Below are 25,842 nucleotides of genomic sequence, written 5' to 3'. Positions count from 1 at the left end.
GATATATAATACCGCCTGTGGATTATAGAGTATTAATATTACACAGGGATTTACATACATGGTTTCCTGATTACATTGTATTAGATAGTTAAAATTTTATGCCAAGAAGTGCAGAGTGATGCACTTGGGCTGAATACCCAAAAGAGAGATATCGGATAGGAAGGCAGAGATTAGTAAGCTCAACTCAGGAGACACCCTTGGGGTGATGGTGTCCGAGGATCTAAAGGTGAAGAAACAATTCAACAAGGTGGCAGCTGTGGCCAGAAGGATGTTAGGCTGCATAGAGAGGAGTATAACCAGAAGAAAGGAGGTGTTGATGCCCCTCTACAAGTCATTGCTGAGGCCACACTTGGAATATTGTGTTCAGTTTTGGAGTCTGTATCTTGCTAAAGATTTAAAAAGACTGGAAGCGGTGAAAAGAAAAGCTACAACAATGGTATGAAATTTGTGTTGCAAACCATATGAGGAGAGACTTGCCGACCTGAACATGTAGACCTTGCAGGAAAGGAGAAACAGGGGTGACAAAAATCAGCTGGTGCTAAACGCTGAGACACCCATTATATTCCTATGGGCATCTCAGTGTTTAGCGCCAGCTGATTTTTAGTGCGAGTTAAAAACGTTAGCGTACTTAGTTAAAGACCTCCTTAGTTATGTTTAAACAAATGAGAGATATGCATGAAACAAAATATTTATTGTTATTATTTTGGCTTATAAAACCACTTGTCCCTGAAACATGCCCAAAACAGAACAATCCATTTCTGTATCTAAAATGTAAACTTCTAGTAAACAGATGAGGTGACGATGTGATTCCATGTGTTCCAATGAAAGGAGAGTTTAATTTTACTTCCATTTTATTGCAGTCTATTCCATCTTTATAACACCAGGCTTCCCTAGGCATATTACAACAGTTAAGATGAACCCATCAGGAAACAGGCTATCCTCACTGAAATTTGGCCATCTTTATTGTATAGAACAGTGTAGAAAAATGAGCACAAAATACAGAGTTTATAACTACTGTTTCTACCAGCTACAACAATTTTGTAAGCAGTTTTAGTGATATTTTATTTTGTTACACTTGTACCCCATGCTTTCTCACTCTTGGCAGGCTCAACAATGTGGCTTACATATTGTATACAGATACTTATTTTTGTACCTGGGGCAATAGAGGGTTAAGTGACTTGCCCAGAGTCACAAGGAGCTGCCTGTGCCTCCAGTGGGAATCAAACTCAGTTCCTCAGGACCAAAGTCCACCACCCTAACCACTAGGCCACTCCTCCACTCCAATTGTATTGAATGATATATATCTAGATATGGAAAGCTTTCAAATAAATTAGGAGGCTCAATAATATATATATTTCTTTAAATAAATTAAATTAAAAAAATTAAAAAGCTAAATAAAATAAAAAGTCTAAAGCTGTTCCAGTTGGATAGACAGTGCCCTAAAAGTCCAACTGGCACAGCTTTAGACTTTTTACAGATAGACCAGGCATAAGTAGTCCCTTATTTCTAATAAACTTTTGCTATTGCTTTGGGTGAACTAAAATGCCGGCAAGCTCCGCCTACTGGCTTCAGTCCACAGGATGGGTCAAATAGGCTCGTGCCGTCTCCTGCCTCCCTCAACCTCCTTGTGGCTGTTCGCCCTGTTAAAGTGAGCGGGACTCGGGATTCTGTGTGACCGCGGGTTTGTCTCGTGCCGAGAGTCTCACAAATCCAACATCCTCGTGCGCAGCTACTGTGCTGTGGAACTACTGAGCTGAGGCGCCCACCTAGTCCCCCCAGTCACCTGACCGGCCCTGTCGCTGTCACGTGAGAGCGCACATCATGGCTCCGTGCTGGCCTCTGGGGCTGTGCTTGCTTTTCCTCTTGCGGTCTCCGGTTAGCTCCGAGGAGGCTGGAAGTAGCTGTCACTCTGCGTCCAGGGCTGTAAAGAACGCAGGGGAAGGTGGTAGTGTTTATGAATCCGTGTCCCGGGCCGAGGATTTACGCTTCAAGTATTCCAAGAAAGCAAACATAGAACGCCCCGTGCAGGGTGCACTACAGCAGGTAGGTAGGTGGGAGGGGGACTGTCCTCCCTCCACGGGTGGCAGCCACTTGCTGAGAGATCATCGTTCTGCAGATTTTCGCCTCTTCCTAGATTATTTTGCCATGACAGTTAACTGCAAATTAATCTGTTTATGTTTATCTTATTCGGGTGCTTGTTATACCGCCTTTCACAATAAATCAAAGTGGTGTACAACACTAACCAGCAATTGATAGGACAGAGATTTCGGCCAGGTACTTGTGACCTTCTTGGCCACTGTTTGGAAAACAGGATATTGGGCTGGATGGACCATTGGTCTGACCCAGTATGGCTAATCGTATGTAAATGAAAGAGGTAAAAAAAAAAAAAAAGGGGGGGGGGGGAGTAGATCAAGAAAGGGCAGCAGCAGAGAGACAACTGACCGTCTGCTAAAACTTGCAACATGGGACCTCACGCAGTGATCGTGAAAATTAAGGGAAGACCAGAGAATATATAATAGGCTTTAAGGAAAGAGCAGATATGAGGGAAGGAAAGTTCGGGGTAAAGAATTCCAGAGAGAAGGGGCCAAGTAAAAGAAAGCAAAATGATAAATGGAGTTGAGATGGGCCCAGTGACCGGATGGCACAGTAAGACTGAATAATCAATTATAATAAATAATGAAGGCTATCTCCTTCTAACTCTATCATCAAATAACACACTTAAATATGGAGGAAATATTGAAATAACACAATCGGCATATTTACTGACCAGAGAATGAATCTTCAGATGAAAGAGATGTTGCCTCTAGAAGCCCCCGGCTCTATATATGCAGAGCTCACGAGGGCTGGGCTGCTCACGAGATGGTCCGTTAGAAGTGGTTGATCCTTCAGCTGAGATAGATGCAGACCATTTGACCCTGAAGCAGGTGACGAAACGCTGGCCACCGTTGGTCTTGGTCGCGTTCAGTTCTCAGCGTAAAACTAACAAAGGAAGGACTGGACCGTGCAAAGCTAAGTAGTCCTCAAGCTTAACTATATAATACACTTACGTTCATCTTTCTTGTGCACTAAGGCTGTTTCTGCCATTGCATTTATGTCATTAATGGCTTTATGCTACTGTTGTCAGTGTGTGGCCATTTGTTTAAAATTACCATGGCAGTACTTACTGCAACCTATGTAGGTGATAAAGGCTTCTAGCGTTATATGTATGCCAGTGTAGATGCACTGACTGGTTACTGCATTAATGCCCATTATCTGCTCCGATACACCCCCTAAAAAAAAAAAAGCATGTGCTTAGTGTGTACATATGCCAAAACTAAAGCAGAGCACAGCGTGCCCCACCTTACCTTTTTTTTTGGCACTTTCATGATAGTCTTAGTGTGACTTTTGCTATTAGGAGTAATAGTATTAGGAACCTAATAGTATTAGCCCCTGACGTAGCCTTTAGGAAAGCGAAACAAGGACACATTGGTCATTGCTATTGCTAGAATTGATTGGAATAAAGTTTTCTTGTATTAGAAAACACTGCTTTTTGTGCTTTGGTTCAAAATATACCTGAGAATGAGAGAGTTTTTCTTGATGTTGGCAAAATTAGACTAAAATTAGAACCGTTTCTGTATGGTAATTTTTTATAGGCAAATTTTCTAGCTCTGCACCCATTGTTGGGGGAGGGCCTTGTGGATGCAGAACTTCTACAGTCTGTGCCCTGAGAAAGGCAAGGACAAATCAAACTCGGGTATTCATATAAAGTATCACATACTGTGTAAAATGAGTTTATCTTGTTGGGCAGACTGGATGGACCATACAGGTCTTTATCTGCCGTCATTTACTATGTTACTATATTATTTGGCTTTGGTGTATGCTGGGGGATTGTGTCTCTTTGCTTCACTTATCAAGGAGGTGTTGTCACACACCTAATATCATGCTTTGGGAAGGGAGACCGCAAGCTTCTGGGACTGATTTGCTGAAGTTTCTTTGCTCACAGACACAGAATAGGAAAAGAGCCTTTGTACATTTCTAAAAGAGCTATAGATTATCTGAGAGGGGATTCTCACCCCTCTTTGCACCCCCCCCTCTAAAAAAAATGAACTGAGAGAGATCTCGACTGCTGGCTCCTAAGTTTTTGCTTTAGCTGCCTGATAGGAAAAGAGAGAATTAAAAAGTCTTTGATCTTATCCCTTTAAGATCTGGAAAACCTAACTGGTTCAAAGATCATAAAGAATGTTTACAGAAGACACATGAAAAATCAAATAAATGAATCATGTAAGCCATGAGCTATTCTTTGTCGAATGTGAGGTTTAAACATAAGGTGTGCGTCTAAAGTCACCTCCAAATTACATAGCTGTTGTGCTAAACAGACGTCTTGATCACGCAAGCTGATTTTTTTTTTTTTTTTTCAGGAACATGGCCCCTGAAACATCTCCTATTAACATTAATTCAGTTTTGTTAACCTTCAAAACCAGTTTTTGTTTTTAACCAATCTGCAGTTGGAACAAGAATTGACTGTAAATGCCTAATGGTCTCAGAAATGTATGTATCAAATGGAAAAAAATAACTATGTCCTCAGTATATATTCTATAATGGACATTCAAAGGTTTTAAGAGATGATACAATGGTAAGATGTGTTAAGTAAAACAGGAGACAAGGAGCCTTGTGGAACTCCCTTTACGTATTATAAACCACCGTGATTGCCTTTGGTAAGGTAGTATATTACACTTTATGAAATAAATAAACTAAAACTTATAAATCTCCTCATTATACAATAAAACATCCTAAGAAACCTTACCCCAAAGGAGGAGTGTGCTCAAAACAGCAACTGGCCAGTGTCCCCTTAATTTCTAATTTGAGTTCAAATTCCTCCTGTTAGTAATAAATCTACTTATATAAATATTTTTTATCTGACATTTTAATTTGAATGTCATATAAAGAATCACAATGTGGTCCATCAGCAGACTAGCTAAATAATTGCAAATATTGTTCAAAACTTAACATCCCCAGTCTCACAAAAAGCACACATGAATGTATTAAACAGATTATGCCCACAAGGACACCAGCCACATCATAGGAGCAAACCAAGCGGTGGAGCCACAACATCCATAACATTAAAAAAAAAAAAAATTAAATGATGTAAAAATCAAAAACATTCAGGTGCATTCAGTGAAACTCGTATTGAAATGTATGAGCCAAATGCAAATCCCTTAACTTGCTCATAAGTTTGTGGCATACTGTTACCTGATTTGAAGAGAGGTCTATTTTCAAATTGCATTTTTACATGCATAAATATCTGCAAATTGCTCTTTGAAGCTCTCATTAATATCCTCCAGGTCTATGTGCTCTGCCTAATATGTATTCAGATAGCATCAAGAAGAAATTTGTACACCTGCAACCAAAATGTAGATATTCCATCAGGCCTGTCAGGGTGTTGCCCATTCCCCCCCCCCCCCCCTCTTCCTTCCCCGAGTCACAGCACTTACGGTTGGTCATTTACAGTATTATCCTGTCTTGAGTGGAGTAGATCTGTACATGTCTCTAAAGTGTCCTCTGTCCTCTTTACCCGAGATGGCCTTTATTCCCGCTGGAGTATTTACCATGGGCACAGATGAGCCTGCAATTCCCCAGGATGGAGAAGCACCATCACGAAGAGTCCACATTCGCCCCTTTTACATGGATCGCTATGAAGTCAGCAATGCTGAGTTTGAAAAGTTTGTGAGCTCCTCAGGCTACATCACAGAGGTATTAGGGAAAGCTCTATAATAAATGATCATACTGTGAATAATAACTTTTGTTTTGTATTGGATCTAAGGCAGCATGGTTTTAGCAGAGGTAGATTGCATTAAACAGACATAATCACTGTTGGTTTGGGTGTCCAGAGAAATAAATTTGGGGGGGGGGGGGGGACACTGGATATGGGTTGTTGGATTTCAGCAGCACTTTTGAGGGGACTTGTGAATAAACTGGACAGCTTTATGGTTAGGATCAACCTGGTGACTGGGTTTAGAAACAGGTTGCCTGATGAATAGCAGAGGATGGCAATGAAGAAAAGTCACCCCTACGGATGAAGGCATATCGGACATCCCCAAAACAATGACAGATCGTCTCAAAGCAGAAAACACATACTGCTAGGAGGCTCCATTAAAAGAGGCATTAACTTAGGAACACAGGTCCCAACCTATTGAAATGCCTTCCAGGATCCTCAGCTACCAGAAGTTCCAACCAGATGCTGAATGTGGTCTGAGAAGAGAGTAACAGTTCTAATACTGATATTGTAATCCACCCGCAGAAAAAATGACCTGGGCACAGAGAGCATTCCAGAAACTTGAGGATGGACTCAAGTCTTTGGTTTAGACTGTAGCCTTTTCTGAAGTTGTTCCTACATTTGGGAAGGGAGAGGAAAGACTACGTAAAACAGAGGAAATTCAATAAGTGGCTTGAATCTTTGAAATTAGAATGTCTTTTGTGGAAGATAAGCTAGGATATAATACCACAATATATGATTTCTTTGGTGCATTATTCTTTAACAGAAGAATGTTATAATCGCAAGCAGTTCCTATTTATTTATTTGTGACATTTATATCCCACATTATCCCAAACAAGTTTGAGTTCATTGTGGCTTACAATAAGCAGTATAGGATATATAACAGCAAAGAATAATGCATAAGAAACTAATATTTGCTTTTCTAAGTCCCCGGGGTATTACTTCCAAGAAGCTTTTATCAGGTCTATTTGCATATCAATCGGCTAGACTCTGGGAATTGTTACCCAGTTATGGCCTGTTTAAAATGAACCTTAAAACTTTACTGTTTAATAGATATATGATCAACAAGTAATTTTACATAACTTAATTTTAAGTATGAGTTGATTTTTTGTTTTTTGGGGGGGCCAAATTGTGACACCCTAGGTGAATTGTGTCCTATTATCTTGCTGTAACCCGCTGTGAATTATGTTATTAGTGGGTTATAAATGGCTTAACTGTATACATAGGAGAATGGGACAGTACACGGAAAAATAGGCTGTAGTGTAATGATGGGCTACATCTTTCTGTACAAAAATATATATATAGGGGACTTCCAAAGATAACTTAGATCATAGGAGACTTCCAAGGATAACTTAGATCATATTCAACTTTCAAATAATCCTCTTCAGATGAGTATTAGTCAACTTTGTAATTTTTTAAAAACGTTATTTATCAAGCTTTATCAATTGTTATCAAATTTTCTATTAGCAAATCAGATGTTAATTGTTCCCTTTTTAAAAACTTGTCATTTTACTTTTGAGGGCCTGTTTCACTAAGGCTTTTTTTTTCTTCTGTGTCTTGTGTAAAAGTTTTTAGTACAGTACATTTGGCCCCTAATAGTAGCTACTGGCAAAATAGTCCATAATTTTAGCTGTGGGTAAAAATCCCATGTTTGCACTGTCAGTAAAAAGATCACCTGTGAGATCCCTGTAGCATTGATGGATATATTTTGTATTTTCTATGTTACAACTTACATAATAGTTTGGCCACAAAAGCTGAAACATTGTTAGAACAATGGTTCATTGTTCTGCTGAAAGAACCAGATATTCATTTCCTGGACAAGGTTTCTTTTCTTACGTAGGAAGGATAAGCTTGGCAGTTCTCTGGCAGTTTTGTCACTTGTATTTCAATAATCGTAACCGGGGACATGTCTGCCCTGATAAATTTGTCAGAGCCTCGAGTGTTCCACTCAATGTGGAAACTCAAACGCGTGAAGCAATTCTTCCCGAGGGAAACATTTCGCAACCTGATACAATCAATGGTACTAAGCCACTTAGATTATTGCAATGGAATTTATGTGGGATATAAAGAACAAAGAAACTTCAGACCGCACAAAACACGGCAGCTAGGCTTATATTTGGTAAAACGCGATTTGAAAGCGCAAAACCCCTCCGCGAAAAACTACACTGGCTCCCAATCAAAGAATGCATCGCCTTCAAAATCTGCACCCTGGTTCACAAAATCATCTACGGAGAAGCCCCGAGTTACATGACAGACTTCATCGACTTACCAATTAGAAATACATCCGAATCAACACGATCCTATCTAAATCTGCACTACCCAAGCTGCAAAGGACTTAAATACAAAACAACTTACGCATCTAGTTTTTCCTACATAAGCACACAACTCTGGAATGCATTACCAAAAGCCTTGAAAACGACGTATGACCACCTAAACTTCCAGAAATCACTAAAAACCAACTTGTTTAAAAAGGCACACCCTACCGATCCAACTTAAATGCCTAATCTGTGGAGTGGAGGAGTGGCCTAGTGGTTAGGGTGGTGGACTTTGGTCCTGGGGAACTGAGTTCGATTCCCACTTCAGGCACAGGCAGCTCCTTGTGACTCTGGGCAAGTCACTTAACCCTCCATTGCCCCAGGTACAAATAAGTACCTGTATACAATATGTAAGCCGCATTGAGCCTGCCATGAGTGGGAAAGCACGGGATACAAATGTAACAAAAAAAAAAAAAATTTCTGCAACACAACCAAACTAAAGCACGTAATGGACATAACACAACTCTTCCATTCTCCGATTCCCTAATGTGGCTGTGTCACATGAACTTGATCTTACCACAACATCACCCTATATTTGTTCACACCGGAGCCTGCAAAGGCCTCTCCGGTACTATGTACTATGTACATTGAGCCTACAAATAGGTGGGAAAATGTGGGATACAAATGTAACAAATAAAATAAAAAATAACTGGATTGTGGTGATAGTGAAAGAATGTGCCAGGTCTGTGATTTTGTCAAGGGAGCAGCACAGCGTCCTCTGTTTTATTGACTTTAAAAGGTACTAAAAAGCGGAATAATGGGTCAGATTGCTATATAGTCCTGTAATTAAGGACAATGTGGCTTTTGAAGTAATTCAGAACCATTAAAGCAAGCTTTTTATCAGTCCAAGTGGATATGTTTTTATAAACTTTTTATAAAGTGTCTTCTGAGCATTCGGCTGAGGTACCACCTGCCATCTGTTCCTCTTTTCATTGCCCCCCAGAGAAGAAACAAACTCTGGGGGGGATGCATAAAACTTACCGGGGCCAGCAACATGAGCTTTTGACTGGTTCAGGCTGGTTTAGCAAACAGGGAATCCAGCGATGAATGCACAGAGGGGCTGTGTGGGCTTTTTACTGTTCGCAGCAGCAGACACTGGGAATCGTAAGCTAATGTATTTGAATGAGCTGTTCAGCACTCAAATGTGTATTCCAAGGCATACATAGCGATAGAAATTTAACAGGAGGTCTGGAACAGCCTGTAGCATTTACTGTAGCTTCTCAGCAGAGCGGTCTGCTCCACAGTATCATGGAGGCTGGGGCGGACAAGGCGAGCGGCAGCAGGGACTGGAGAGGAGAGCAAAGCTCAAGCGATCCAAAATGTCGGGGGGACAAAAAGCCAGGAGAGCAGAGGACTTGGGAGCCCAGAGTGTGGCAAGAAGATTCCTTGGTAATGAAAAGCCCTTTGAAGGATCTGGGGCTCTTTTCTACCTCCCTCTCCGCTGCCGCTTCCTTGCCAGCAATGAGAATCCACCCCGGGGTGGGGAAGGGCAGTAGCAGCACAAGAAGTCCTTGTAAGCCACAAAGCTGTGAGAACTGAAACCTTCCCTTTCCTTCAGAAATTCTTTTGCTGTTCTTCTCTGTACACACGGCTTCAATGTGTCTGTGAAAGCTGTGTGTAGCACATGCTGTTCTGAGCAAGTGCAGAGCAACCACGCTTAGCGGGTGGATGCTTTGCCTATGTTCTGGTGCTGTCCCTACTGAGCTGCACGGTAAAAGTCTGTGCAGCTCATTTGCATGCGATTTGTTTTGAGAATTGCTCACTGTTTCCACCATGGTAATTTTTACTGTGTTGGAAATAGCAAACGGTTCTTTCTGGGGACTTTAGTGCATCTGACCCTCTGTCTCTTAGTCCTCTGACTTGAGACTCCCAGGAGTGTGTTAGTTTCCAGAAAAGAAAGCGTCGCTGGTAGCTAGCTGAGGAACTTCTTTCTGACTTTTTGCTGCAGAGTGTTCTAACTAGTAAACTTTACTTGTTACAGGCAGAGCGGTTTGGTGACTCCTTTGTGTTTGAAGGTCTGCTGAGTGAGGAGGTCAAGAGGACAATCAATCAGGCAGTAAGAAGCATGTGTCGGGGAATGGCTCACAGAATAAAGTGCCCCATGCCCTCTGTTTTACCCAGTATAGAAATCCTTACTAAACTTTTAACAATTTTCCAACCTTTGTGTCTGTAGTTTTCTATCTTCTGTCTCTGCTTATTCTTGGTCGTCTTCTATTTTCTTTCTGCCTTCATCTTCCTTCTCTCTTATGAATTATTTTCCAGTCTTCCTCTCATTTCTTTTAATTTCTCTCCATAGCCTGTTTCACCCCCCTCATCCTATTCCTCACCCTTTTCTCTGCTTCCTGTCTTTTATCCATCATGGTCTCGCCTTTCTTTCATCCTCTCTTTTCTCAATCCTACACAGCTCCTGTTTCCTCATTGGATGTCTCTGGGGCTTTTGATTCCGTGGATATTCGGTGGTGGTTGTCAAAGTTGATTGGATAGTGTTGGATTGGTTTTCATCCTATTTAGAGGGATGGAGATCGCGTGTGTGTAGTGGGGGTTATGTTTCTTGGGAAATACTTCTGGATAGAGGTGTTCCTCAGGGTTTGGCGCTGACGGCATTATTATTTAATATCTCCGTCTTCTTTGAGGGTTGTTTTCCGAGGATTGGGTTTTGGTTATTGTTTGTATGCGGATGATATCCATTTTCCTCCCATATTTCCTCTTGGGTGTTGCTCTTGAAGCCCAGTTGCAGTTCTTGGATGAGATTAATGTGTGGTTGCATCAGCATGGTTTGTTATTGAATGTTGGGAAGTCTGAGGTGATGATTATTGGGAAAACAATGCAAGAATGTTGGCCCACTTTTTTTGATCTTCAGGAAGTTAAACTGCCTGTACAGCACATTATGAAGTTGAGTGTGCTTTTGGATTCTGCATGGTCGATGAAAGATCAAGTATTCAATGTTATTCTTGTTAGACTCGTTTTGCGCAGTTTTGTCTGTTGTTCAGAATTAAATCAATGATGTCTCCCTATGATTTTTGTGGGGTCATCCAGAGTGTGGTGTTATCGCATTTGGACTACTGCAATGCTCTTTATCTTGGCATGGCAAAGGCCAGGGTTAGGGCACTGCAATTAGCCCAAAATGTTGCTGCTAGGTTATTAATAGTTGTAACCTGGGCAACACATATTAGTCCAATTGAGATAGCTGCACTAGTGACCAGCCCAGAGTAGATTACAGTTTAAGGTTCTTTGTTAGATGCATCAGGCTACCTATAGATATGCGCCTAAATATTTGAGGATACCTTTGTGTGTACCATCCTGCCAGGACTTTGATGTCAGAGACAACAATTCATCTGTCATCTGATGTGGTGTCTCATGTTAGATACTGTGAGACTAGATCTGCTGCTTTTTCTCTGACTGGGGTGCAGTTGAATGCATTAAAAGGTCATTTGAGATTATGCACTGAAAATTTGCAGTTTAAGCATCTATTGAAGACTTCATTGTTTCTGGAGGCATTTATGTAAAGCTAGCTGTTAATGGCACAAGTTTACTGCAAGTTCTGGATATGATACAGTGATAGCATGCATTTTGTTTTTGGGGTGTTCTTTGTATTTTATTTTGTATGTTTTTATTGTAAACTGCTTTGATGCAAGTGGTCAATAAATGTGTAAATAAATAAGTTGTCTATAAAATAATGAGTGGAGTGGAGCTCTTTCCAAAAATACTAGGACTAGGGGGCATGCAATGAAGCTACAAAGTAGTACATTTAAAATGAATCGGAGAAAATATTTCTTCACTCAATGTGTATTTAAACTCTGGAATTATTTGCCAGAGAATGTAGTAAAAGCAGTTAACTTAGTGGGGTTTAAAAAAAGTTTTGGATATCTTTCTAAAGGAAAAGTCCATAAGCCACTTCTTATTTCCATAAACAGCATAAAATGTATTGTACCGCTTTGGGTTTTTGCCAGGTACTTGTGACCTGGATTGGCCACTGTTGGAAACAGGATGCTGGGCTTGATGTGCCTTCGGTCTGTCCCAGTATGGCAATACTTATGTACTTACATACTTAAGTTGTTGTCCTACCCAGTTGCTCCTCTTCTCTTGCAGTTTCCTTGTCGAAAGGGAACCAAGGCAGTCGAGGTTCGGGTCACTGTAGATTCTTTGCTGGTGTTCCGGGCCATTGTTTTAGTTTCCCAGGCTGAACAGGAACAAAACAAATACTTAGTCTACTTCATTGTCTCAAAGAAGGAAGGCATCTTTTGTCTGGCCATGAATCTCTAAGGTCTAAACAGCCGCTTCCGAGTGTCTCACTTTTGCATGGACACACTAAGAGCAGTCATAGTCTCGGTTCAAGCAGGTGAATTGTTCACTGCCCTCGATCTGAAGGAGGTGTGCTTGCATATACCCATATCGTCACCACATCACAGGTTTCTGTGTTATGCGGTGCTGGATTGTCGCTTCTAATTCAATGCTTTGCCCTTCAGTCTTGCCATGGCTCCAAGATCATTTACCAAGGGTTTGCTAGTGGTGGCATCCTTCCTTCGGCGCCAGGGAATCGGAGTTCATCTGTATCTTGCGTTGTCCTATTCAGACAGCGTGGTGCTGACAGATAAAGTTGTCTGTCTTCTGCAGTCGTTGGGTTGGGTGATCAATTTCAAGAAGAGCAGACTAAATCCATCACAGATGCCGGAGTATCTGGGCATTGTATTTAACACATTATGGGAGAGGATCTTCCTCATGGAGTGCAGGAGGTCGAAGCTAGTTCAACAGATCCATTTTCTCAGTCATGGCAGACCCAGGGTCTGGGTGTCACGATCTATGCTGTGCCCCCTGTTAATTATTCTGCCCTCCCCAACCCACACACTCATACAGTTAGGGAGAGAAGAAGTGAAGGCCACGCAGAGATGAGAAAATATTCTTTTTATTATTTACCAAGCAAGTAAACAAGCTATAATTATTTTCTCATGGGAGAGTTACAACAAAGCTGCACAGAGGTGCTGTCTCTGAGTACTTCTCCAAATAAGTCCTGCTGTCTATCATATTTTATGCTCTTCTATAATTACGCAGCTCAAACAGTTCATTAGCATTATCTCTTATCACAATACAGATAATTAATAGTTCAGTCTGCTCTGATCAAGATTATTGGAAAGGTCTAAGGCAACATCACACCGATTAGCATGTTCCACTTGCTTCATCATAGTGATTAGCATGTTCCATTTCGCCAGCAACCATTTATCTGTGTTACCAGGCCTGTGAACTGCAAAAAGCCCCTAACCACATTCTTTATTAAACACCTTCCATGGAAAATTGCTTCATGTTCCTCTTTCTGCAAGCCTGTCAGCAAGAGCTCATGAACCTCTGGGTCACACAGAGGGTATGAGTTTTAGGTCTGGCTGACAGCTTCAGGCCTCTTGACCTGTTTTTGGAAAGGCCTAGATAGGTCCATTATTTACACCCCCACCCCAACTTACTGGCAGCCCTTAGCGGGGGTCAGGGAGAGGTTGGCATTACCTTCAGGGGGTCCATGCTTTGCCTTTGCGGTGTGGCAGGCCACTGGCTCGATTGCTCCCTCACTAGAATGCTTGCCTGATGGCTTCCCTACAGGCAGCACCTATCCTTAGGTGCCCACCCGCCCGCTCGCTTGCAATGTTATGGCAAGGTGAAATAGGATAGGCAGGTGAGAAGAGAAAGCAACGCTGGACAACAGGCAGGAGTTAAAATTGTTGATCATGATTAAAAATGTTAATCGTAGTCAAAGTATAAAAAACGTAATCGCATTAATAGTGCACTAAATGTCCACCTCTAGTTCTTATGGTTTTGCTCATGGCACAGCCGGCTGCTGTGGTGTGTTTTCACATATTCGAACTGTGACCGTGCCTCTTCCAAAATGCACATTGTATAGTTCAACATGTGTAGTGGTAAGGTGGTGTTCACAACATTTTCACTTTTCAAACAGCAGTGTAGACTAGGACCACCACATGCTTCCATCTTGGTGCTGGATAGGCATAGTCGCATGTAATCCCATTAGAGCTGCCTGTCTTTATACGGTGAGGTTTGAACACTGAAATTTCATGAGTGGATTTGCATTCTGTGCTTCATTTCCAGCCTCCAGTTATACTATGGACATCATCTGTATGAGTCACATTATCTCTCTGTGCCTGTTTGTTATCCCACATAATATTTCCTCTACACATTTCAGCCGACTTGGGAACTTACCCAAGCCATCTTCAGTTTTTTACAGAGGGTCTGAAGCCAAGGTATCATAGGTCTATTCCCCTAATTAGCTCCGCTTCCACCTACCCCCAGAAGCTGATACATGAGCACTCTGACCTGCTCCTCTGAGGACTGGAATTCGCAGTAGGGGGCTTTAAGTGCTAGGCTGGACGCTGTGCTTTGTTTTATTCCTGATGAGGTGACAGTATTCATATTCTATCTCCTACTTGCACATAATCTTGTGCTGCTGCAGCCTGTTCTCTCTGGGGAAAGCTGCATGATGCCTCAAGTTTTTGAGAGCTGTTTGGATGGAACAAGCTCTGTAACTGCAGCTGATTCTTATTGTCGCTTTCTCTCTGAACTTTGCCATTCAGCATTAAGCGCTGTTCTATTTTTACCAGTTAAATCTGTTGCTAGTGCATGAAACGCATGTGCAGAACCCAAATCCCTTGAATCTGTTTATTTTTAGAAAAGTAATTAAGCTCCTGTGTGATGAAAGATTTGCCAGTGTACGGAATAATGTGGAGGAGGTAACCTCTTATCTAAATATCCTTGTTGCTAATTAGATTTGGAACAGTTAAAAACCTGAAGACTCCTAAAAGTCACTGTAAAAGAAGGACATTGACTTTTTGGTTGCAGGACTGGTTTGAACTTTGGGATTGATAAAGATTAAGGGTTTATAATTTATGATTTGGATTTTTCTCACTTGCATTTTTCAAATCTGAGCTCAAGGTGAATTACATTCAGGTCCACAACTTCTTTTTTAATAAAACCTACCACACTAATCAACAATAGGAACTCTAACATATCAATACTTACCTGACAATCTGTTTATTTTCTGATTTATTGAATTGATTATATCCATTATGTTATACCTGTTCTTTTTGTAACTAATTATCTATCTGCTCTTGAAAGGCGCTTGACATGATGAAATATTGTAAGCCACGTTGGGTCTGCAAATAGGTGGAAAAATGTGGGATACAAATACAACAAATAAATAAACTTGTTTCTCTGTCCAAGTGGTCATACAATCTAGGTTGTACCTGAGGCAGTGAAGGGTGAAGTGACTTGTCCAAGGTCACAGCAGAGACCCTGCTTCAATAATAAAGCCTGCTGCTTTATTATTGAATGTGGACAAGACAAGTAGAGAGGGTAATGGAGATCAGATATCAGATACAGTCAAGCTCTGTGATGATAAAGCTTGCTTGGCCCAACCGGTCCATAATTTAAGTGTTATTTTAGATGTTCATTTACATTTCAAATTGCATATTAGAAGGCAGTTCAGAATGTGGAGTAAACTGAAGAGTTGTATCCCAATAGAAGATTTTAAATTGACATTTCGGAGTTTGGTTATGAGAGGCCTGGATTACTTCAGTGCCTTATTTCTGAGTTTACTTAAAACCAGTATTAAGGCATTGCAGATTGTTCAGAATACAGCGGCACTACTTATTTCCGGCCACTTGTGCTTTCGGCATGTTACTCCGGTATTGAAGCATTTTTATTGGCTGCCTGTGGAGAAAAGAATGTATTTTTATAAGGCTTTGAAACAAGATTCAGATTTTTATTTGGAGATGGTTCTTAAGATCTATCTGCCTAATAGAAACCTGAGGTCTGCAGGTACTTGTCAGTTAAAGATTCCAGCTTTGAGAAGGATCTATTTTGAAGACACCAGGCAAAGGACCTTTTCTATAGCTGGCCCAATTTTATGGAATAATTTACCTATGTAAATTAGGACAATGAGTAATACAACTCAGTTTAAAAAAAATCTGTTGTCATTTATTTTGTGAATCTTTTTAAAGTTGATCTTTGTAAAGTCTTTTCAGTTTGTTGAACAGATGAGTCAAATGGCAGAAAATCTGCCAAGAAATGATTTATTTTTATGCGTAAGATGAATGGTTTTTGTTTTACTGTTTTTGATTTTAGTTGTATAGTATATGATTTATGTATGTGGTTTTAATATCTAAACTAAACTCCATTCTGGTCTCAACACCAGACATACTTCTGTGTAGTTGATTGAATGTGTGTACTACCTGGGTAGTTTATTTGAAAGTTGGCTGAATGTACCCATGCATTTTCGTCCCCACTGTTTGTCTGGTGTGGGATCCATGGGAGAAACTACTCGCATGTAACAGAAAAATCACTTTATATGCATGTTTTCTCACAATGGAGTAATATATTAAGCACGGTCTATGGAAATTGCCAGGTTGGATATTGTAGGTATTTGATCCCTTTGAAACCCCCCCCCCCCCCCCCCCACACACACACACACACTCCTTCCCAGGTGTATTAGATGTATTCCCTCTGCCTTGGGCTAAGATGAAGGAACCTCAAAGGAAGGAAGAGCCACAAAACTGCATACCAAACAGTCACAATGGTCTGGAACTATTAAGGAACTTTGTATTGGAAGTGATGGTTCTAGTGTGTGGTAAAAGCTTTTGAAGGAGGAACAGAGCTGGGTACAAGCAAGGTTCAGTACTTGATGTCTCATCAGGAGAAGCTCAGATCTGTAGATAAGTTGCTACCAACTTTTCTCTAATATTATATCTACTGCCAGTTATGGACTATCTCAAGTAAAGGAATATAACAGTTGGCAAAAGGGGTCATGCCCTAATATATTTGAGGATTTTGAATTCCTGTCAAAATTGTAATCAGACACCAAAGTTCACAGTTAAGCACAGGTGGGGAGAGCAAGGTGTTAGCTTGTTATATACTATGTTGGATAGTTTTCTCTGGGGAGCTGTATATTCATGGCCTGGTAGAGAGAGGTCGGTAATTTCCAGGGCAAGATTTGTCCATCTTTTCATTTATTTTGTATTTATTTTTTTAAGATCTGAAAATTCACCATCAGATAAGGACCTATTCACTAAACCTGCCAAATAGATAAGTCCTTCTTCATACTTTTAGTGAAAACTGCACAACAAACATCCAAGAAGTTAGAACTATTAATACAGCTCATTACGTTTTCCACCTGCAGTGCGGTAACTGGGGCAAATTCCAACCAAAGAGACAGCTGTTCACAGCAGGTACCCGATGGTAAATTTCTATGATCAAAAGAGGAGGACTGTCCTACCTTTATCACTAAAATAGGCCACAAAGGTTTGGCTAGAGATGGAGATAATCTACCAAATCCATTCCCTTGTTGCAGAGAAGACATTTTTCTCATCGTAGAAAATAATTCCTTAGAAGAGGCAGCTTTGCTTATTTTATCCTCAAAAGTTTTCTTTGCTATCATAGTAGATTTTTGGTAGAACTCAAGGGACGATTGATACTCAGAGAGTGTAAAGTGATCTGGGAATGTCCTCCCTTTTATCTTTCTATTTATTTGTTATTTATTTATTGCACTTGTATCCCACATTTTCCCACCTGTTTGCAGGCTCAATTTGGCTTACAAAGACCTGTCAAGGCATCACCATTTCAGGGTAAAAGATACAATAGATGTTACAGGGGTATCAAGAGTGACAAGGCTAACAAGTTGATCTAAACAGCAATTTTAGAAAGAGAAAAGGCTGTCATGATAAAGAAGAAGTGGTGCTGTGTTGTAGATGGTTATGGATCCTCATGGTAGGCTTTGTTGAAGAGAGAGGTTTTCAGCGATTTGCGAAAGTTGGTTATTTCTTGAATTGTTTTCAGGTGGGTTGGCAGTGTGTTCCATAGCTGCGTGCTCTTGGAGGAAAAGCTGGACGCATGTTAGTTTGTATTTTAATCCTTTGCAGCTGGGGAAGTGTAGATTGAGAAAATTGCGGGCAGATCTATTGGCATTTCTGGAAGGGAGGTCAACGAGGTCAAGCATGTAAGACGGGGCATCTCCGTAAATGATTTTATGAACAATCATGCAGATTTTGAACGTGGTACGTTCTTTAAGTGGGAGCCAGTGTAATTTCTCTCTTAGGGGTTTTGCGCTTTCAAATTTAGACCTTCCAAATATAAGTCTGGCTGTGGTATTTTGGGCAGTTTGAAGTTTCTTGATAATCTGCTCTTTACAGCCAGCGAAGAGTGCATTACAGTAGTCCAGATGACTTAGTACCATTGATTGCACCAGGTGTTGAAAGATGGCCCTTGGGAAGAAAGATTTTACTCGTTTAAGTTTCCACATGGAGTGGAACATTTTCTTAGTTGTATTCTTCACGTGGTTCTCAAGTGTGAGATTTCGATCTATGGTTACTCCGAGAATTTTCAGGGAGTCAGAGACGGGGAGGGAAAAGTTTGTGGTGGTGATGGTGGGGAATTTACTTGTATTGTGTTGTGAAGTAAGTATAAGACATTGTGTTTTTTCTGGATTGAGTTTTAGCTGAAATGCATCCACCCAAGAGTGCATGATTTGGAAGCTTTGGTTAATTTCGTTGGTAATTTCCTTGAGATCGTGTTTGAACATAGTAACATAGATTGTGACGTCATCTGCATATATGTATGGATTAAGGTTTTGATTGTCAAGGAGCTTGGCTAGAGGTATCATCATTAGGTTGGCTAGAGGTATCATCATTAGGTTAAAGAGGGTTGGTGATAGGGGGAATCCTTGGGGAACTCCACATTTAGGTGTCCATGGGGCTGATGTCGCTGCATTAGTTGTTACTTGGTACGATCTTGTGGTCAGGAATCCTTTAAACAAGTTAAGCACGTTTCCTCCAACTCCAAAATATTCCAAGATGTGTAGCAGTATTCCATGGTTAACCATGTCGAAGGCACTGGACATGTCAAATTGCAAGAGGAGTATGTTGTTGCCGGTTGCAATTGTTTGTTTAAATTTGTTCATTAGCGTTACTAGTACTGTTTTGGTGCTGTGGTTTGTTCTAAATCCTGATTGAGATTCATGCAGAATTGAGTGTTTGTTTAGGTGGTTAGTGAGTTGTTTTGTCACTGCGCCTTCTTTGAGTTTGGTTATCAGCGGGATCAATGCTACTGGTCTGTAGTTGGTTAAGTCACTTGTGGATTTCTTTGCGTCTTTAGGTAAAGGAGTGAGTAAGATATTTCCTTTATCTATTGGGAAGAGACTATTTTGAAGCATGTAGTTCAGGTGTCTTGTGAGGTCTGCTTTAAATTGTTGAGGAGCTGATCTTAAAAGATTGCTAGGGCAGGTGTCTAATTTACATTGCAATTTGGTGTAGTTTTTTAGCAGTTGGGAGATGCTGTCAATCGGTAGTATATCGAAGTTATTCCATGATCGATCTGGATATTCCCCAGGCATGGGGTCTAAACAATCAAGGAGGTTTACATAGTCAGTTGTGTTGATGGGTATCGTGAGACGTAGCTTTATGATTTTCTCTTTGAAGTATTTCACAAGGTTGTCCGCAGATGGAGTGTCCGCGCTGTCTGACGTGACCGGGTTGGTATTCAGAAGTTTGTTTACAAGTTGGTAGAGTTTATGTGTATCCTTGTATCCCAGTCCGATTTTAGTTTTGTAATAGGATTGTTTAGTTTGTCTAATGGTGTATTTGTATTTTCTTTGTAATCGTTTCCAGTTGTTGAGTGTAGAGTCCTTTTTTTCTTATTCCAGGCACGTTTTAGTCTTCTAACTTGTGTTTTTAGTTCTTTGAGTTCTTCATTAAACCATGATATTGAGTTTTTTCTATGTGAGGTTCTGGTTTGAAGTGGTGCTTTGTGGTCTAGTATGATTCTAGATCTGTTGTCTGTTGGCGTTGTCCATTCGTCATTGTAGAGTTGTTGCCAGAATGTTGTTGGGTCAATTTCTTACTTTAATAGTTGTTTCTGCTCAACTAGTTGTAACGTAAACCAAGGAGTAATGTGTGAGTGCTTAGGAAGTTCAAATCCTAAATGTGCCAAAGAATCTAGACAAGTACCAATCTTATATTGTAGAGTTTAATGAAACCTTTTCTTCCTTTTCCAAAAAAGGAAGCCATAAAGATCTTAACTGATCAAAATCTATCTGACCTCGGAGGAAGTGATGTCAGTGGCAGCCCAGGGCTTTTGCAGTTAAGATCAATTTGCCTCCTACCTAATCCTCCAGGATCTTCTTTCTGGCACTTACTGGATCGCAGATACAGATGGCCTCTCGAAAACAGCCAGAACGTGCCAGATCGGCTTCATCTGCCCGAGTTAAACCATCGAACAAGCTCAGAAGGAATGTATCCCATCAATGTTGATAGCGGTCAGTGCTGAGAAAGCGTTCGACCGGGTCCATTGGAGGCTCATGTTTGAGGCAATGGAAATGATGGGGATAGGGTAGGTTTATAGGGATTGGATATCTATCTTATATGCTAATCCAGAAGCCCGCATCAAAATTGATGGGTTTTACACCAATATTCATCTCCTGGGTAGCGGCACCAGGCAAGAGTGTCCATTATCTTGATTCATTCTCTTATGAGGCTGCAAATAGGTGGGAAAATGTGGGATACAAATGCAATAAGTAAATAAATTAGACTATTGTAATTCATTATATAAGGGACTTCGGATGAAAGACCGTCATTTACAGCAATCCAGAACATATCTGTTAAGCTCATTTCTGAAGCTAGGGAATACGATCATATTACTCCATATCTGAAAAATGCTCACTGGTTGCCTCTCTCATACTGACTCACCTACAAACTTCTCTTTTTAGTTTTTAAAATCCACTTTTTCTGGCAATTGAGCATATCTCATACCCTATAATCCACCTAGATCGCTTAGATTGACTGAACAGAATCACCTAGTGATACCGACTCACAGGGAAAATAGTCTGATACCAGTAGGCATTCCATCTTTGCTGTACGGGACCCAGAATTATGGAACAAACTGCTCATGACCTGAGGCTCCAGTCTCCTTGGATGCCTTCAAAGGTGGTCTCAAGATCTTCTTGCTCAAAGATGCCTTTGAGTGAGTAGTTCTCTTTTGAATGCCTTAGCAGCGAGTTTTAATAATACAGACACATACCTTGTGTACTCCCCCCCCCCCCCACACGCACACACTTTCCTATCTATATTGTAGTTCACCCCTTATCCCCCTCTCTTGTCTTGTCTAATTGTATGTTTAATTTCTCTGTCTGTGGTTATATTAAAAAATTTAATCTTCTCCATGGTTCGCAACATGTTTTAGATCATTACATAGCACGGGATCCTTGCTACTAGAGATAGTAACAGAAATTAAGATCGCCTTAAGTAGGGGAAAGGAGATGATACTCGTACAATTTGACATCTCAGCCGCTTTTGATGTGGTGAATCATGACTACTTACTAAATAGACTGAGTCGGATTGGAGCGAGTGGGATCGAATTAAAATGGTTTGGAGAATTTTTACAAAGGAGAACTTATAGAGTGAGGAAGGATTATAAGATATCACCAGAGTGGAATTCAGGTTGTGGTGTCCCACAGAGGTCACCACCTTCGCCCTCTTTATTTAACTTCTAGTTAAGAATGATGGGTAATGCATTGTCCACATTGGGAGTCTCTGTATATTCATATGCTGATGATATCTTTTTATTATGTGAAACTCGAGGAAAGATTGAGGATACTATCAGGCTCATTTTCGAAAGAGAAGGACGCCCATCTTTCGACACACATCGGAAGATGGGCGTCCTTCTCACAGGGTTGTCCAAATCTGTATAATCGAAAGCCGATTTTGGACATCCCCGACTGCTTTCCATCGCAGGGATGGCCAAATTTCAAGGGGGCGCAGCGGAGGCGTAGTGAAGGCGGGACTTGGGCGTGCCTAACACATGGACGTCCTCGGCCCATAATGGGAAAAAAAGGGCGTCCCTGACGAGCACTTGGATGACTTTACCTGGTCCTGTTTTTCTTACGTCCAAGGCACAAAAAGGTGGCCGAAATGACCAGATGACCACCGGAGAGAATCAGGGATGACCTCCCCTTACTCCCCCAGTGATCACTAACCCCCTCTCACCCTCAAAAACATCTTTAAAAATATTTTTTGCCAGCCTCAGATGTCATACTCAGCTCCATCACAGCAGTATGCAGGTCCCTGGAGCAGTTTTAGTGGGTGAAGTGCACTTCAGGCAGATGGACCCAGACCCATCCCCCCCTACCTGTTACGTTTGTGGAGGAAACAGTGAGCCCTTCAAAACCAACCCGAAACCCACTGTACCCACATGTAGGTGCCCCCCTTCATCCCTAAGGGCTATGGTAGTGGTGTACAGTTGTGGGTAGTGGGTTTTGGGGGGCTCAGCACACAAGGTAAGGGAGCTATGTACCTGGGATCAATTTCTGAAGTCCACTGTAGTGCCCCCTAGGTGCCCGGTTGGTGTCCTGGCATGTGAGGGGGACCAGTGCACTATGAATGCTGGCTCCTCCCACGATCAAAGGGCTTGCATTTGGTCGTTTCTGAGATGGGTGTCCTTGGTTTCCATTATCGCCGGAAATCAGAAATGACCAAGTCTAGGGACGACCATCTCTAAGGACGACCTAAATTGCAAGATTTGAGCATCCCCGCCTGTATTATTGAAACGAAAGCTGGACGTCCATCTTGTTTTGATAATACAGGTTTCCCCGCCCCTTCATGGGGACATTTTGCGAGGACGTCCTCAACAAAACTTGGGCATCCCTTTCGATTATGTCCCTCCACATCTCTGTTGAAAAGGATTGTTGTTCGAACTGATAACTTGGCCAGGGCTAATTTTTTTTTTAATTGAATAGATTAAAGACTAAAGTTGTGTGTTTTGGAGCTTATGATTTGTTGCCAGAAAAGACCTGTGAATTAGAAACAGGAGAGATACTAGTAAATGACAACTATTCCAAAGTATTGGGAGTTATATTAGATTCTGGCCTAACTTTTGATCTACATGTAAAGGCCTTGTCTCAGATTCTTTTTTGATTACAGCAGCTCAGAGCTATTTGCTCCAAGCCCCATCCTAACAACTTTAGAGCAGTGGCATAGGCAGTTTTGCTCCCGTAACTCGCTGTTTGGGGGTTTTAGTAAAAAGCTCTTTTATACAGGTTACAGTTTTTGCAGAACACAGCCGCAGGGCTGATATATGGTCTGGGGAAAATATGATAGGGTATCTCGTTTACTAAAGGACTTGTACTGGTTTCCAATCAACTTAAGAATACAGTTTAAAATTACTTGTATGGTGTGGAATAAATTACATTTAACTATTAGAAGGTTATCATTTATACTATGCTTTTAGAAAAGCATTAAAAACATTGATGTTCATTGAGAACGACATCTATAAGAGTTTATAAGGTCAGGAGTTAGAATTTTTATCTATAAAATCTTGTAATTTTTCTTGGTTGAAGGAATTTAATTTCTTATCCAGTTAGAATCTGCTTTGAACTTAGCAGAATATAAGAAACATGTATAGCATAGATTGTAAGCCGCCCAGATGGTTCGAATGATGGACAGGGTAGAAAGTTGTAAATAAACTTGAAGCTTAAACTTGTGGCCTGCTGGAAGCATAAAATACCCTCTGGCTACCAGGCAGCAGATTTATTACTCCTTCATTTAGGGCCCCGTTTACTAAGCTATGCTATAGGCACATTAACGTTTTTCAGGGCGCACTAAAAATTAGCGTTTGCCAATGCTAGAGACACCCATAATACATGAGTGTGTCTAGCATTAGTGCACTAAAAATGCTGGCACTCCTTAGTAAGCAGGGCTCTTTTTTTTGTGTGCTTAAGTAATCAGATTCCTGTGCCAAACCACTGACAGGAAATGGGGTTTCTGCCAGGTGCTCGTGATCTGGATTGGCCACTGTTGGATACTGGACTGGATGGCCCACTGGTCTGACCCAGTATGGCTACTCTTTTTTTCTTGTGAGATACCATGTGGTGTCCAGGCTTTTGGGAAGGCTGATGCACCCTAACTTGAAGCCAGACTCACTTCAGCTGACGGTCTTCCTTGCTGGACACTAGTCCTGGCTTCGGCATTTATACTGCCACTGGTGAGAGTCTTGAGTCCTCGATATAAGAACCTAAGGCTATGGATGTACATTTGTCTGCTTAAGGTCTGACCTGTGAATGCAGTGGGAGCCCCAAGTTGTGAAGTTCTTTTTGTAAGGCTGGGGTTTTTCTTGTGGAAATTGCATTGCATTCTTGCCGAGGCCTGGGCTTTTTACTAATATGTGTGTCTGGGCCTGTTTTCAGGTTGCAGCTGCTCCATGGTGGTTGCCTGTGAAAGGTGCGAATTGGAAGCACCCACAGGGTCCTGATACAGATATCCATGATAGGTGAGCAGTACTTTTCGTATGCATATGATTGGGAACCAGGACCAAATAGTACAGCAAAAAAGTAAGATCATATTCAGTGAAGACAGGAGAACCTCAGACTGGTAGGGGAGCAAGAAGTAGGGTGAGCAGCAGAAGAATTTAACTTCAACCAAAGTATGAATTTGTGAACAGGGTATTAGCATCTGGACTGTAGCTGAGAGTGAAGTTACTTACCCAAGATCACAAGGAGCGTCAATGGGATTTGAGCTTGGCTTCCCTGGTTTTCAGCCCACTGCTTCTGACCACTGGGTTGCTCCTTCAGTCCTAGGAGAATTGATTTTGTGATTAGAGAATGGACTAGTCGTTCTGTGGGATCTTAGGTGCATCTTTGTCTCGTGTAGGCTTGTTGTGGGCAGCATAATCTTAAGTTTGACTGGTCTCTTCTCTCTCCATCCTAGAATGGATCATCCTGTCCTTCATGTCTCCTGGAGAGACGCCGTTGAATTCTGTGCCTGGGCTGGGAAGCGTCTCCCTACTGAGGCTGAGTGGGAGTATTCCTGCCGAGGGGGCCGCGAGAACAGGTCTGTGTTACATAAGTAATTGCCATCACCGGAACGACTTGAATTGATTATGTAAATCTGATTTTATCCTTGATATACTCTATGTGCGGTGAGAGCCTCCCTTTCAGGATAAAGTTACACTTCCTAGTCTAGTTACCGTAAGACTTCTGAGACCAGGAGTCACGTCCCAGTTCTCTCTCCATCCAGAGCCCTGTGTCTTGATCTCTGAATTGACCATCGGGTGTTGCCTGGCACTATTACTGGGTGGGTGGGTGGGCCTGCGGCAGTTTTACTCAGGAGTTACAGTAAATGGAGTACTTTACACTCTAGTGTTGGAGGCATCTAGATTTTAGAAATCCATCTTTTGTGATTTGGTTCTCTGAAGAGAGAATACACTGCCATGTTATGTGGTCAGGTTGCTCATTTGGGCATCGTCTGAAGCCCACATGGCTATGACATATCATCTGATGCTGGTGACAGATGGTCGGCATTAAAGAGAGCACACTTGCCAAGCAGCAGGAATGAGGCAAGAGTCTGTGTGAAATGAATCCCTGCTAGATAAGGGGAAATGCACCTTTAGCGATTAGTAAGAGCTAGCAAAATTAATTACAGGATAATCTATGAAGAATGAATTAACATTTTTAAACCATTTCCCAATGGGAGCAGTTCCCCTTTCTTCCCCCACTGACAGTTATTTGCATTGAGGCCCGAGACTGGATGGGGTCACTTTGGCTGGGGGAGTTTGCAATGCTGCTGCCTGGGCTGTCCTGGGACTGACTGACTGTGTGTGTGTGTGTGTGTGTGTGTAAGAGAACCATGGCACAGCTACTGCTGATGTCGTCATCCATTACATTATGTGTTGGGTCAACTTGCATGTGAAATTGACCTTGTAACTGGTTCTATTATACCTCTAATGTGGTGGGACCATGTGAAG

At 41.5% G+C, this 25,842-nt stretch overlaps 1 protein-coding gene across 4 annotated transcripts in view; it reads left to right on the top strand.

Moving 5' to 3' along the window:
* The first annotated feature begins 1,639 nt into the window (after nt 1-1,639).
* Nucleotides 1,640-25,842, top strand: part of SUMF1 (sulfatase modifying factor 1) — a 49,198-nt gene continuing 24,995 nt past the window's right edge. For 3 of the 4 annotated variants that reach the window (XR_003942444.1, XM_030205828.1, XM_030205827.1), the window contains exons 1-5: nt 1,640-2,043; nt 5,557-5,730; nt 10,049-10,123; nt 24,287-24,369; nt 24,807-24,929. Coding sequence is in view for 3 of the 4 variants with exons in the window: in XM_030205828.1 (XP_030061688.1) it covers nt 1,822-2,043; nt 5,557-5,730; nt 10,049-10,123; nt 24,287-24,369; nt 24,807-24,929 (677 nt within the window). In the remaining variant the exon portion in view is untranslated. The remainder of the gene's footprint in view (nt 2,044-5,556; nt 5,731-10,048; nt 10,124-24,286; nt 24,370-24,806; nt 24,930-25,842) is intronic. The other variant, XM_030205829.1, reaches the window with a different exon arrangement.

This window comes from Microcaecilia unicolor, chromosome 6 (assembly GCF_901765095.1).
Source record: "Microcaecilia unicolor chromosome 6, aMicUni1.1, whole genome shotgun sequence".
In the NCBI taxonomy this organism is placed as follows: Eukaryota; Metazoa; Chordata; class Amphibia; order Gymnophiona; family Siphonopidae; genus Microcaecilia; species Microcaecilia unicolor.
This window is presented reverse-complemented; position numbering and strand designations above follow the sequence as displayed.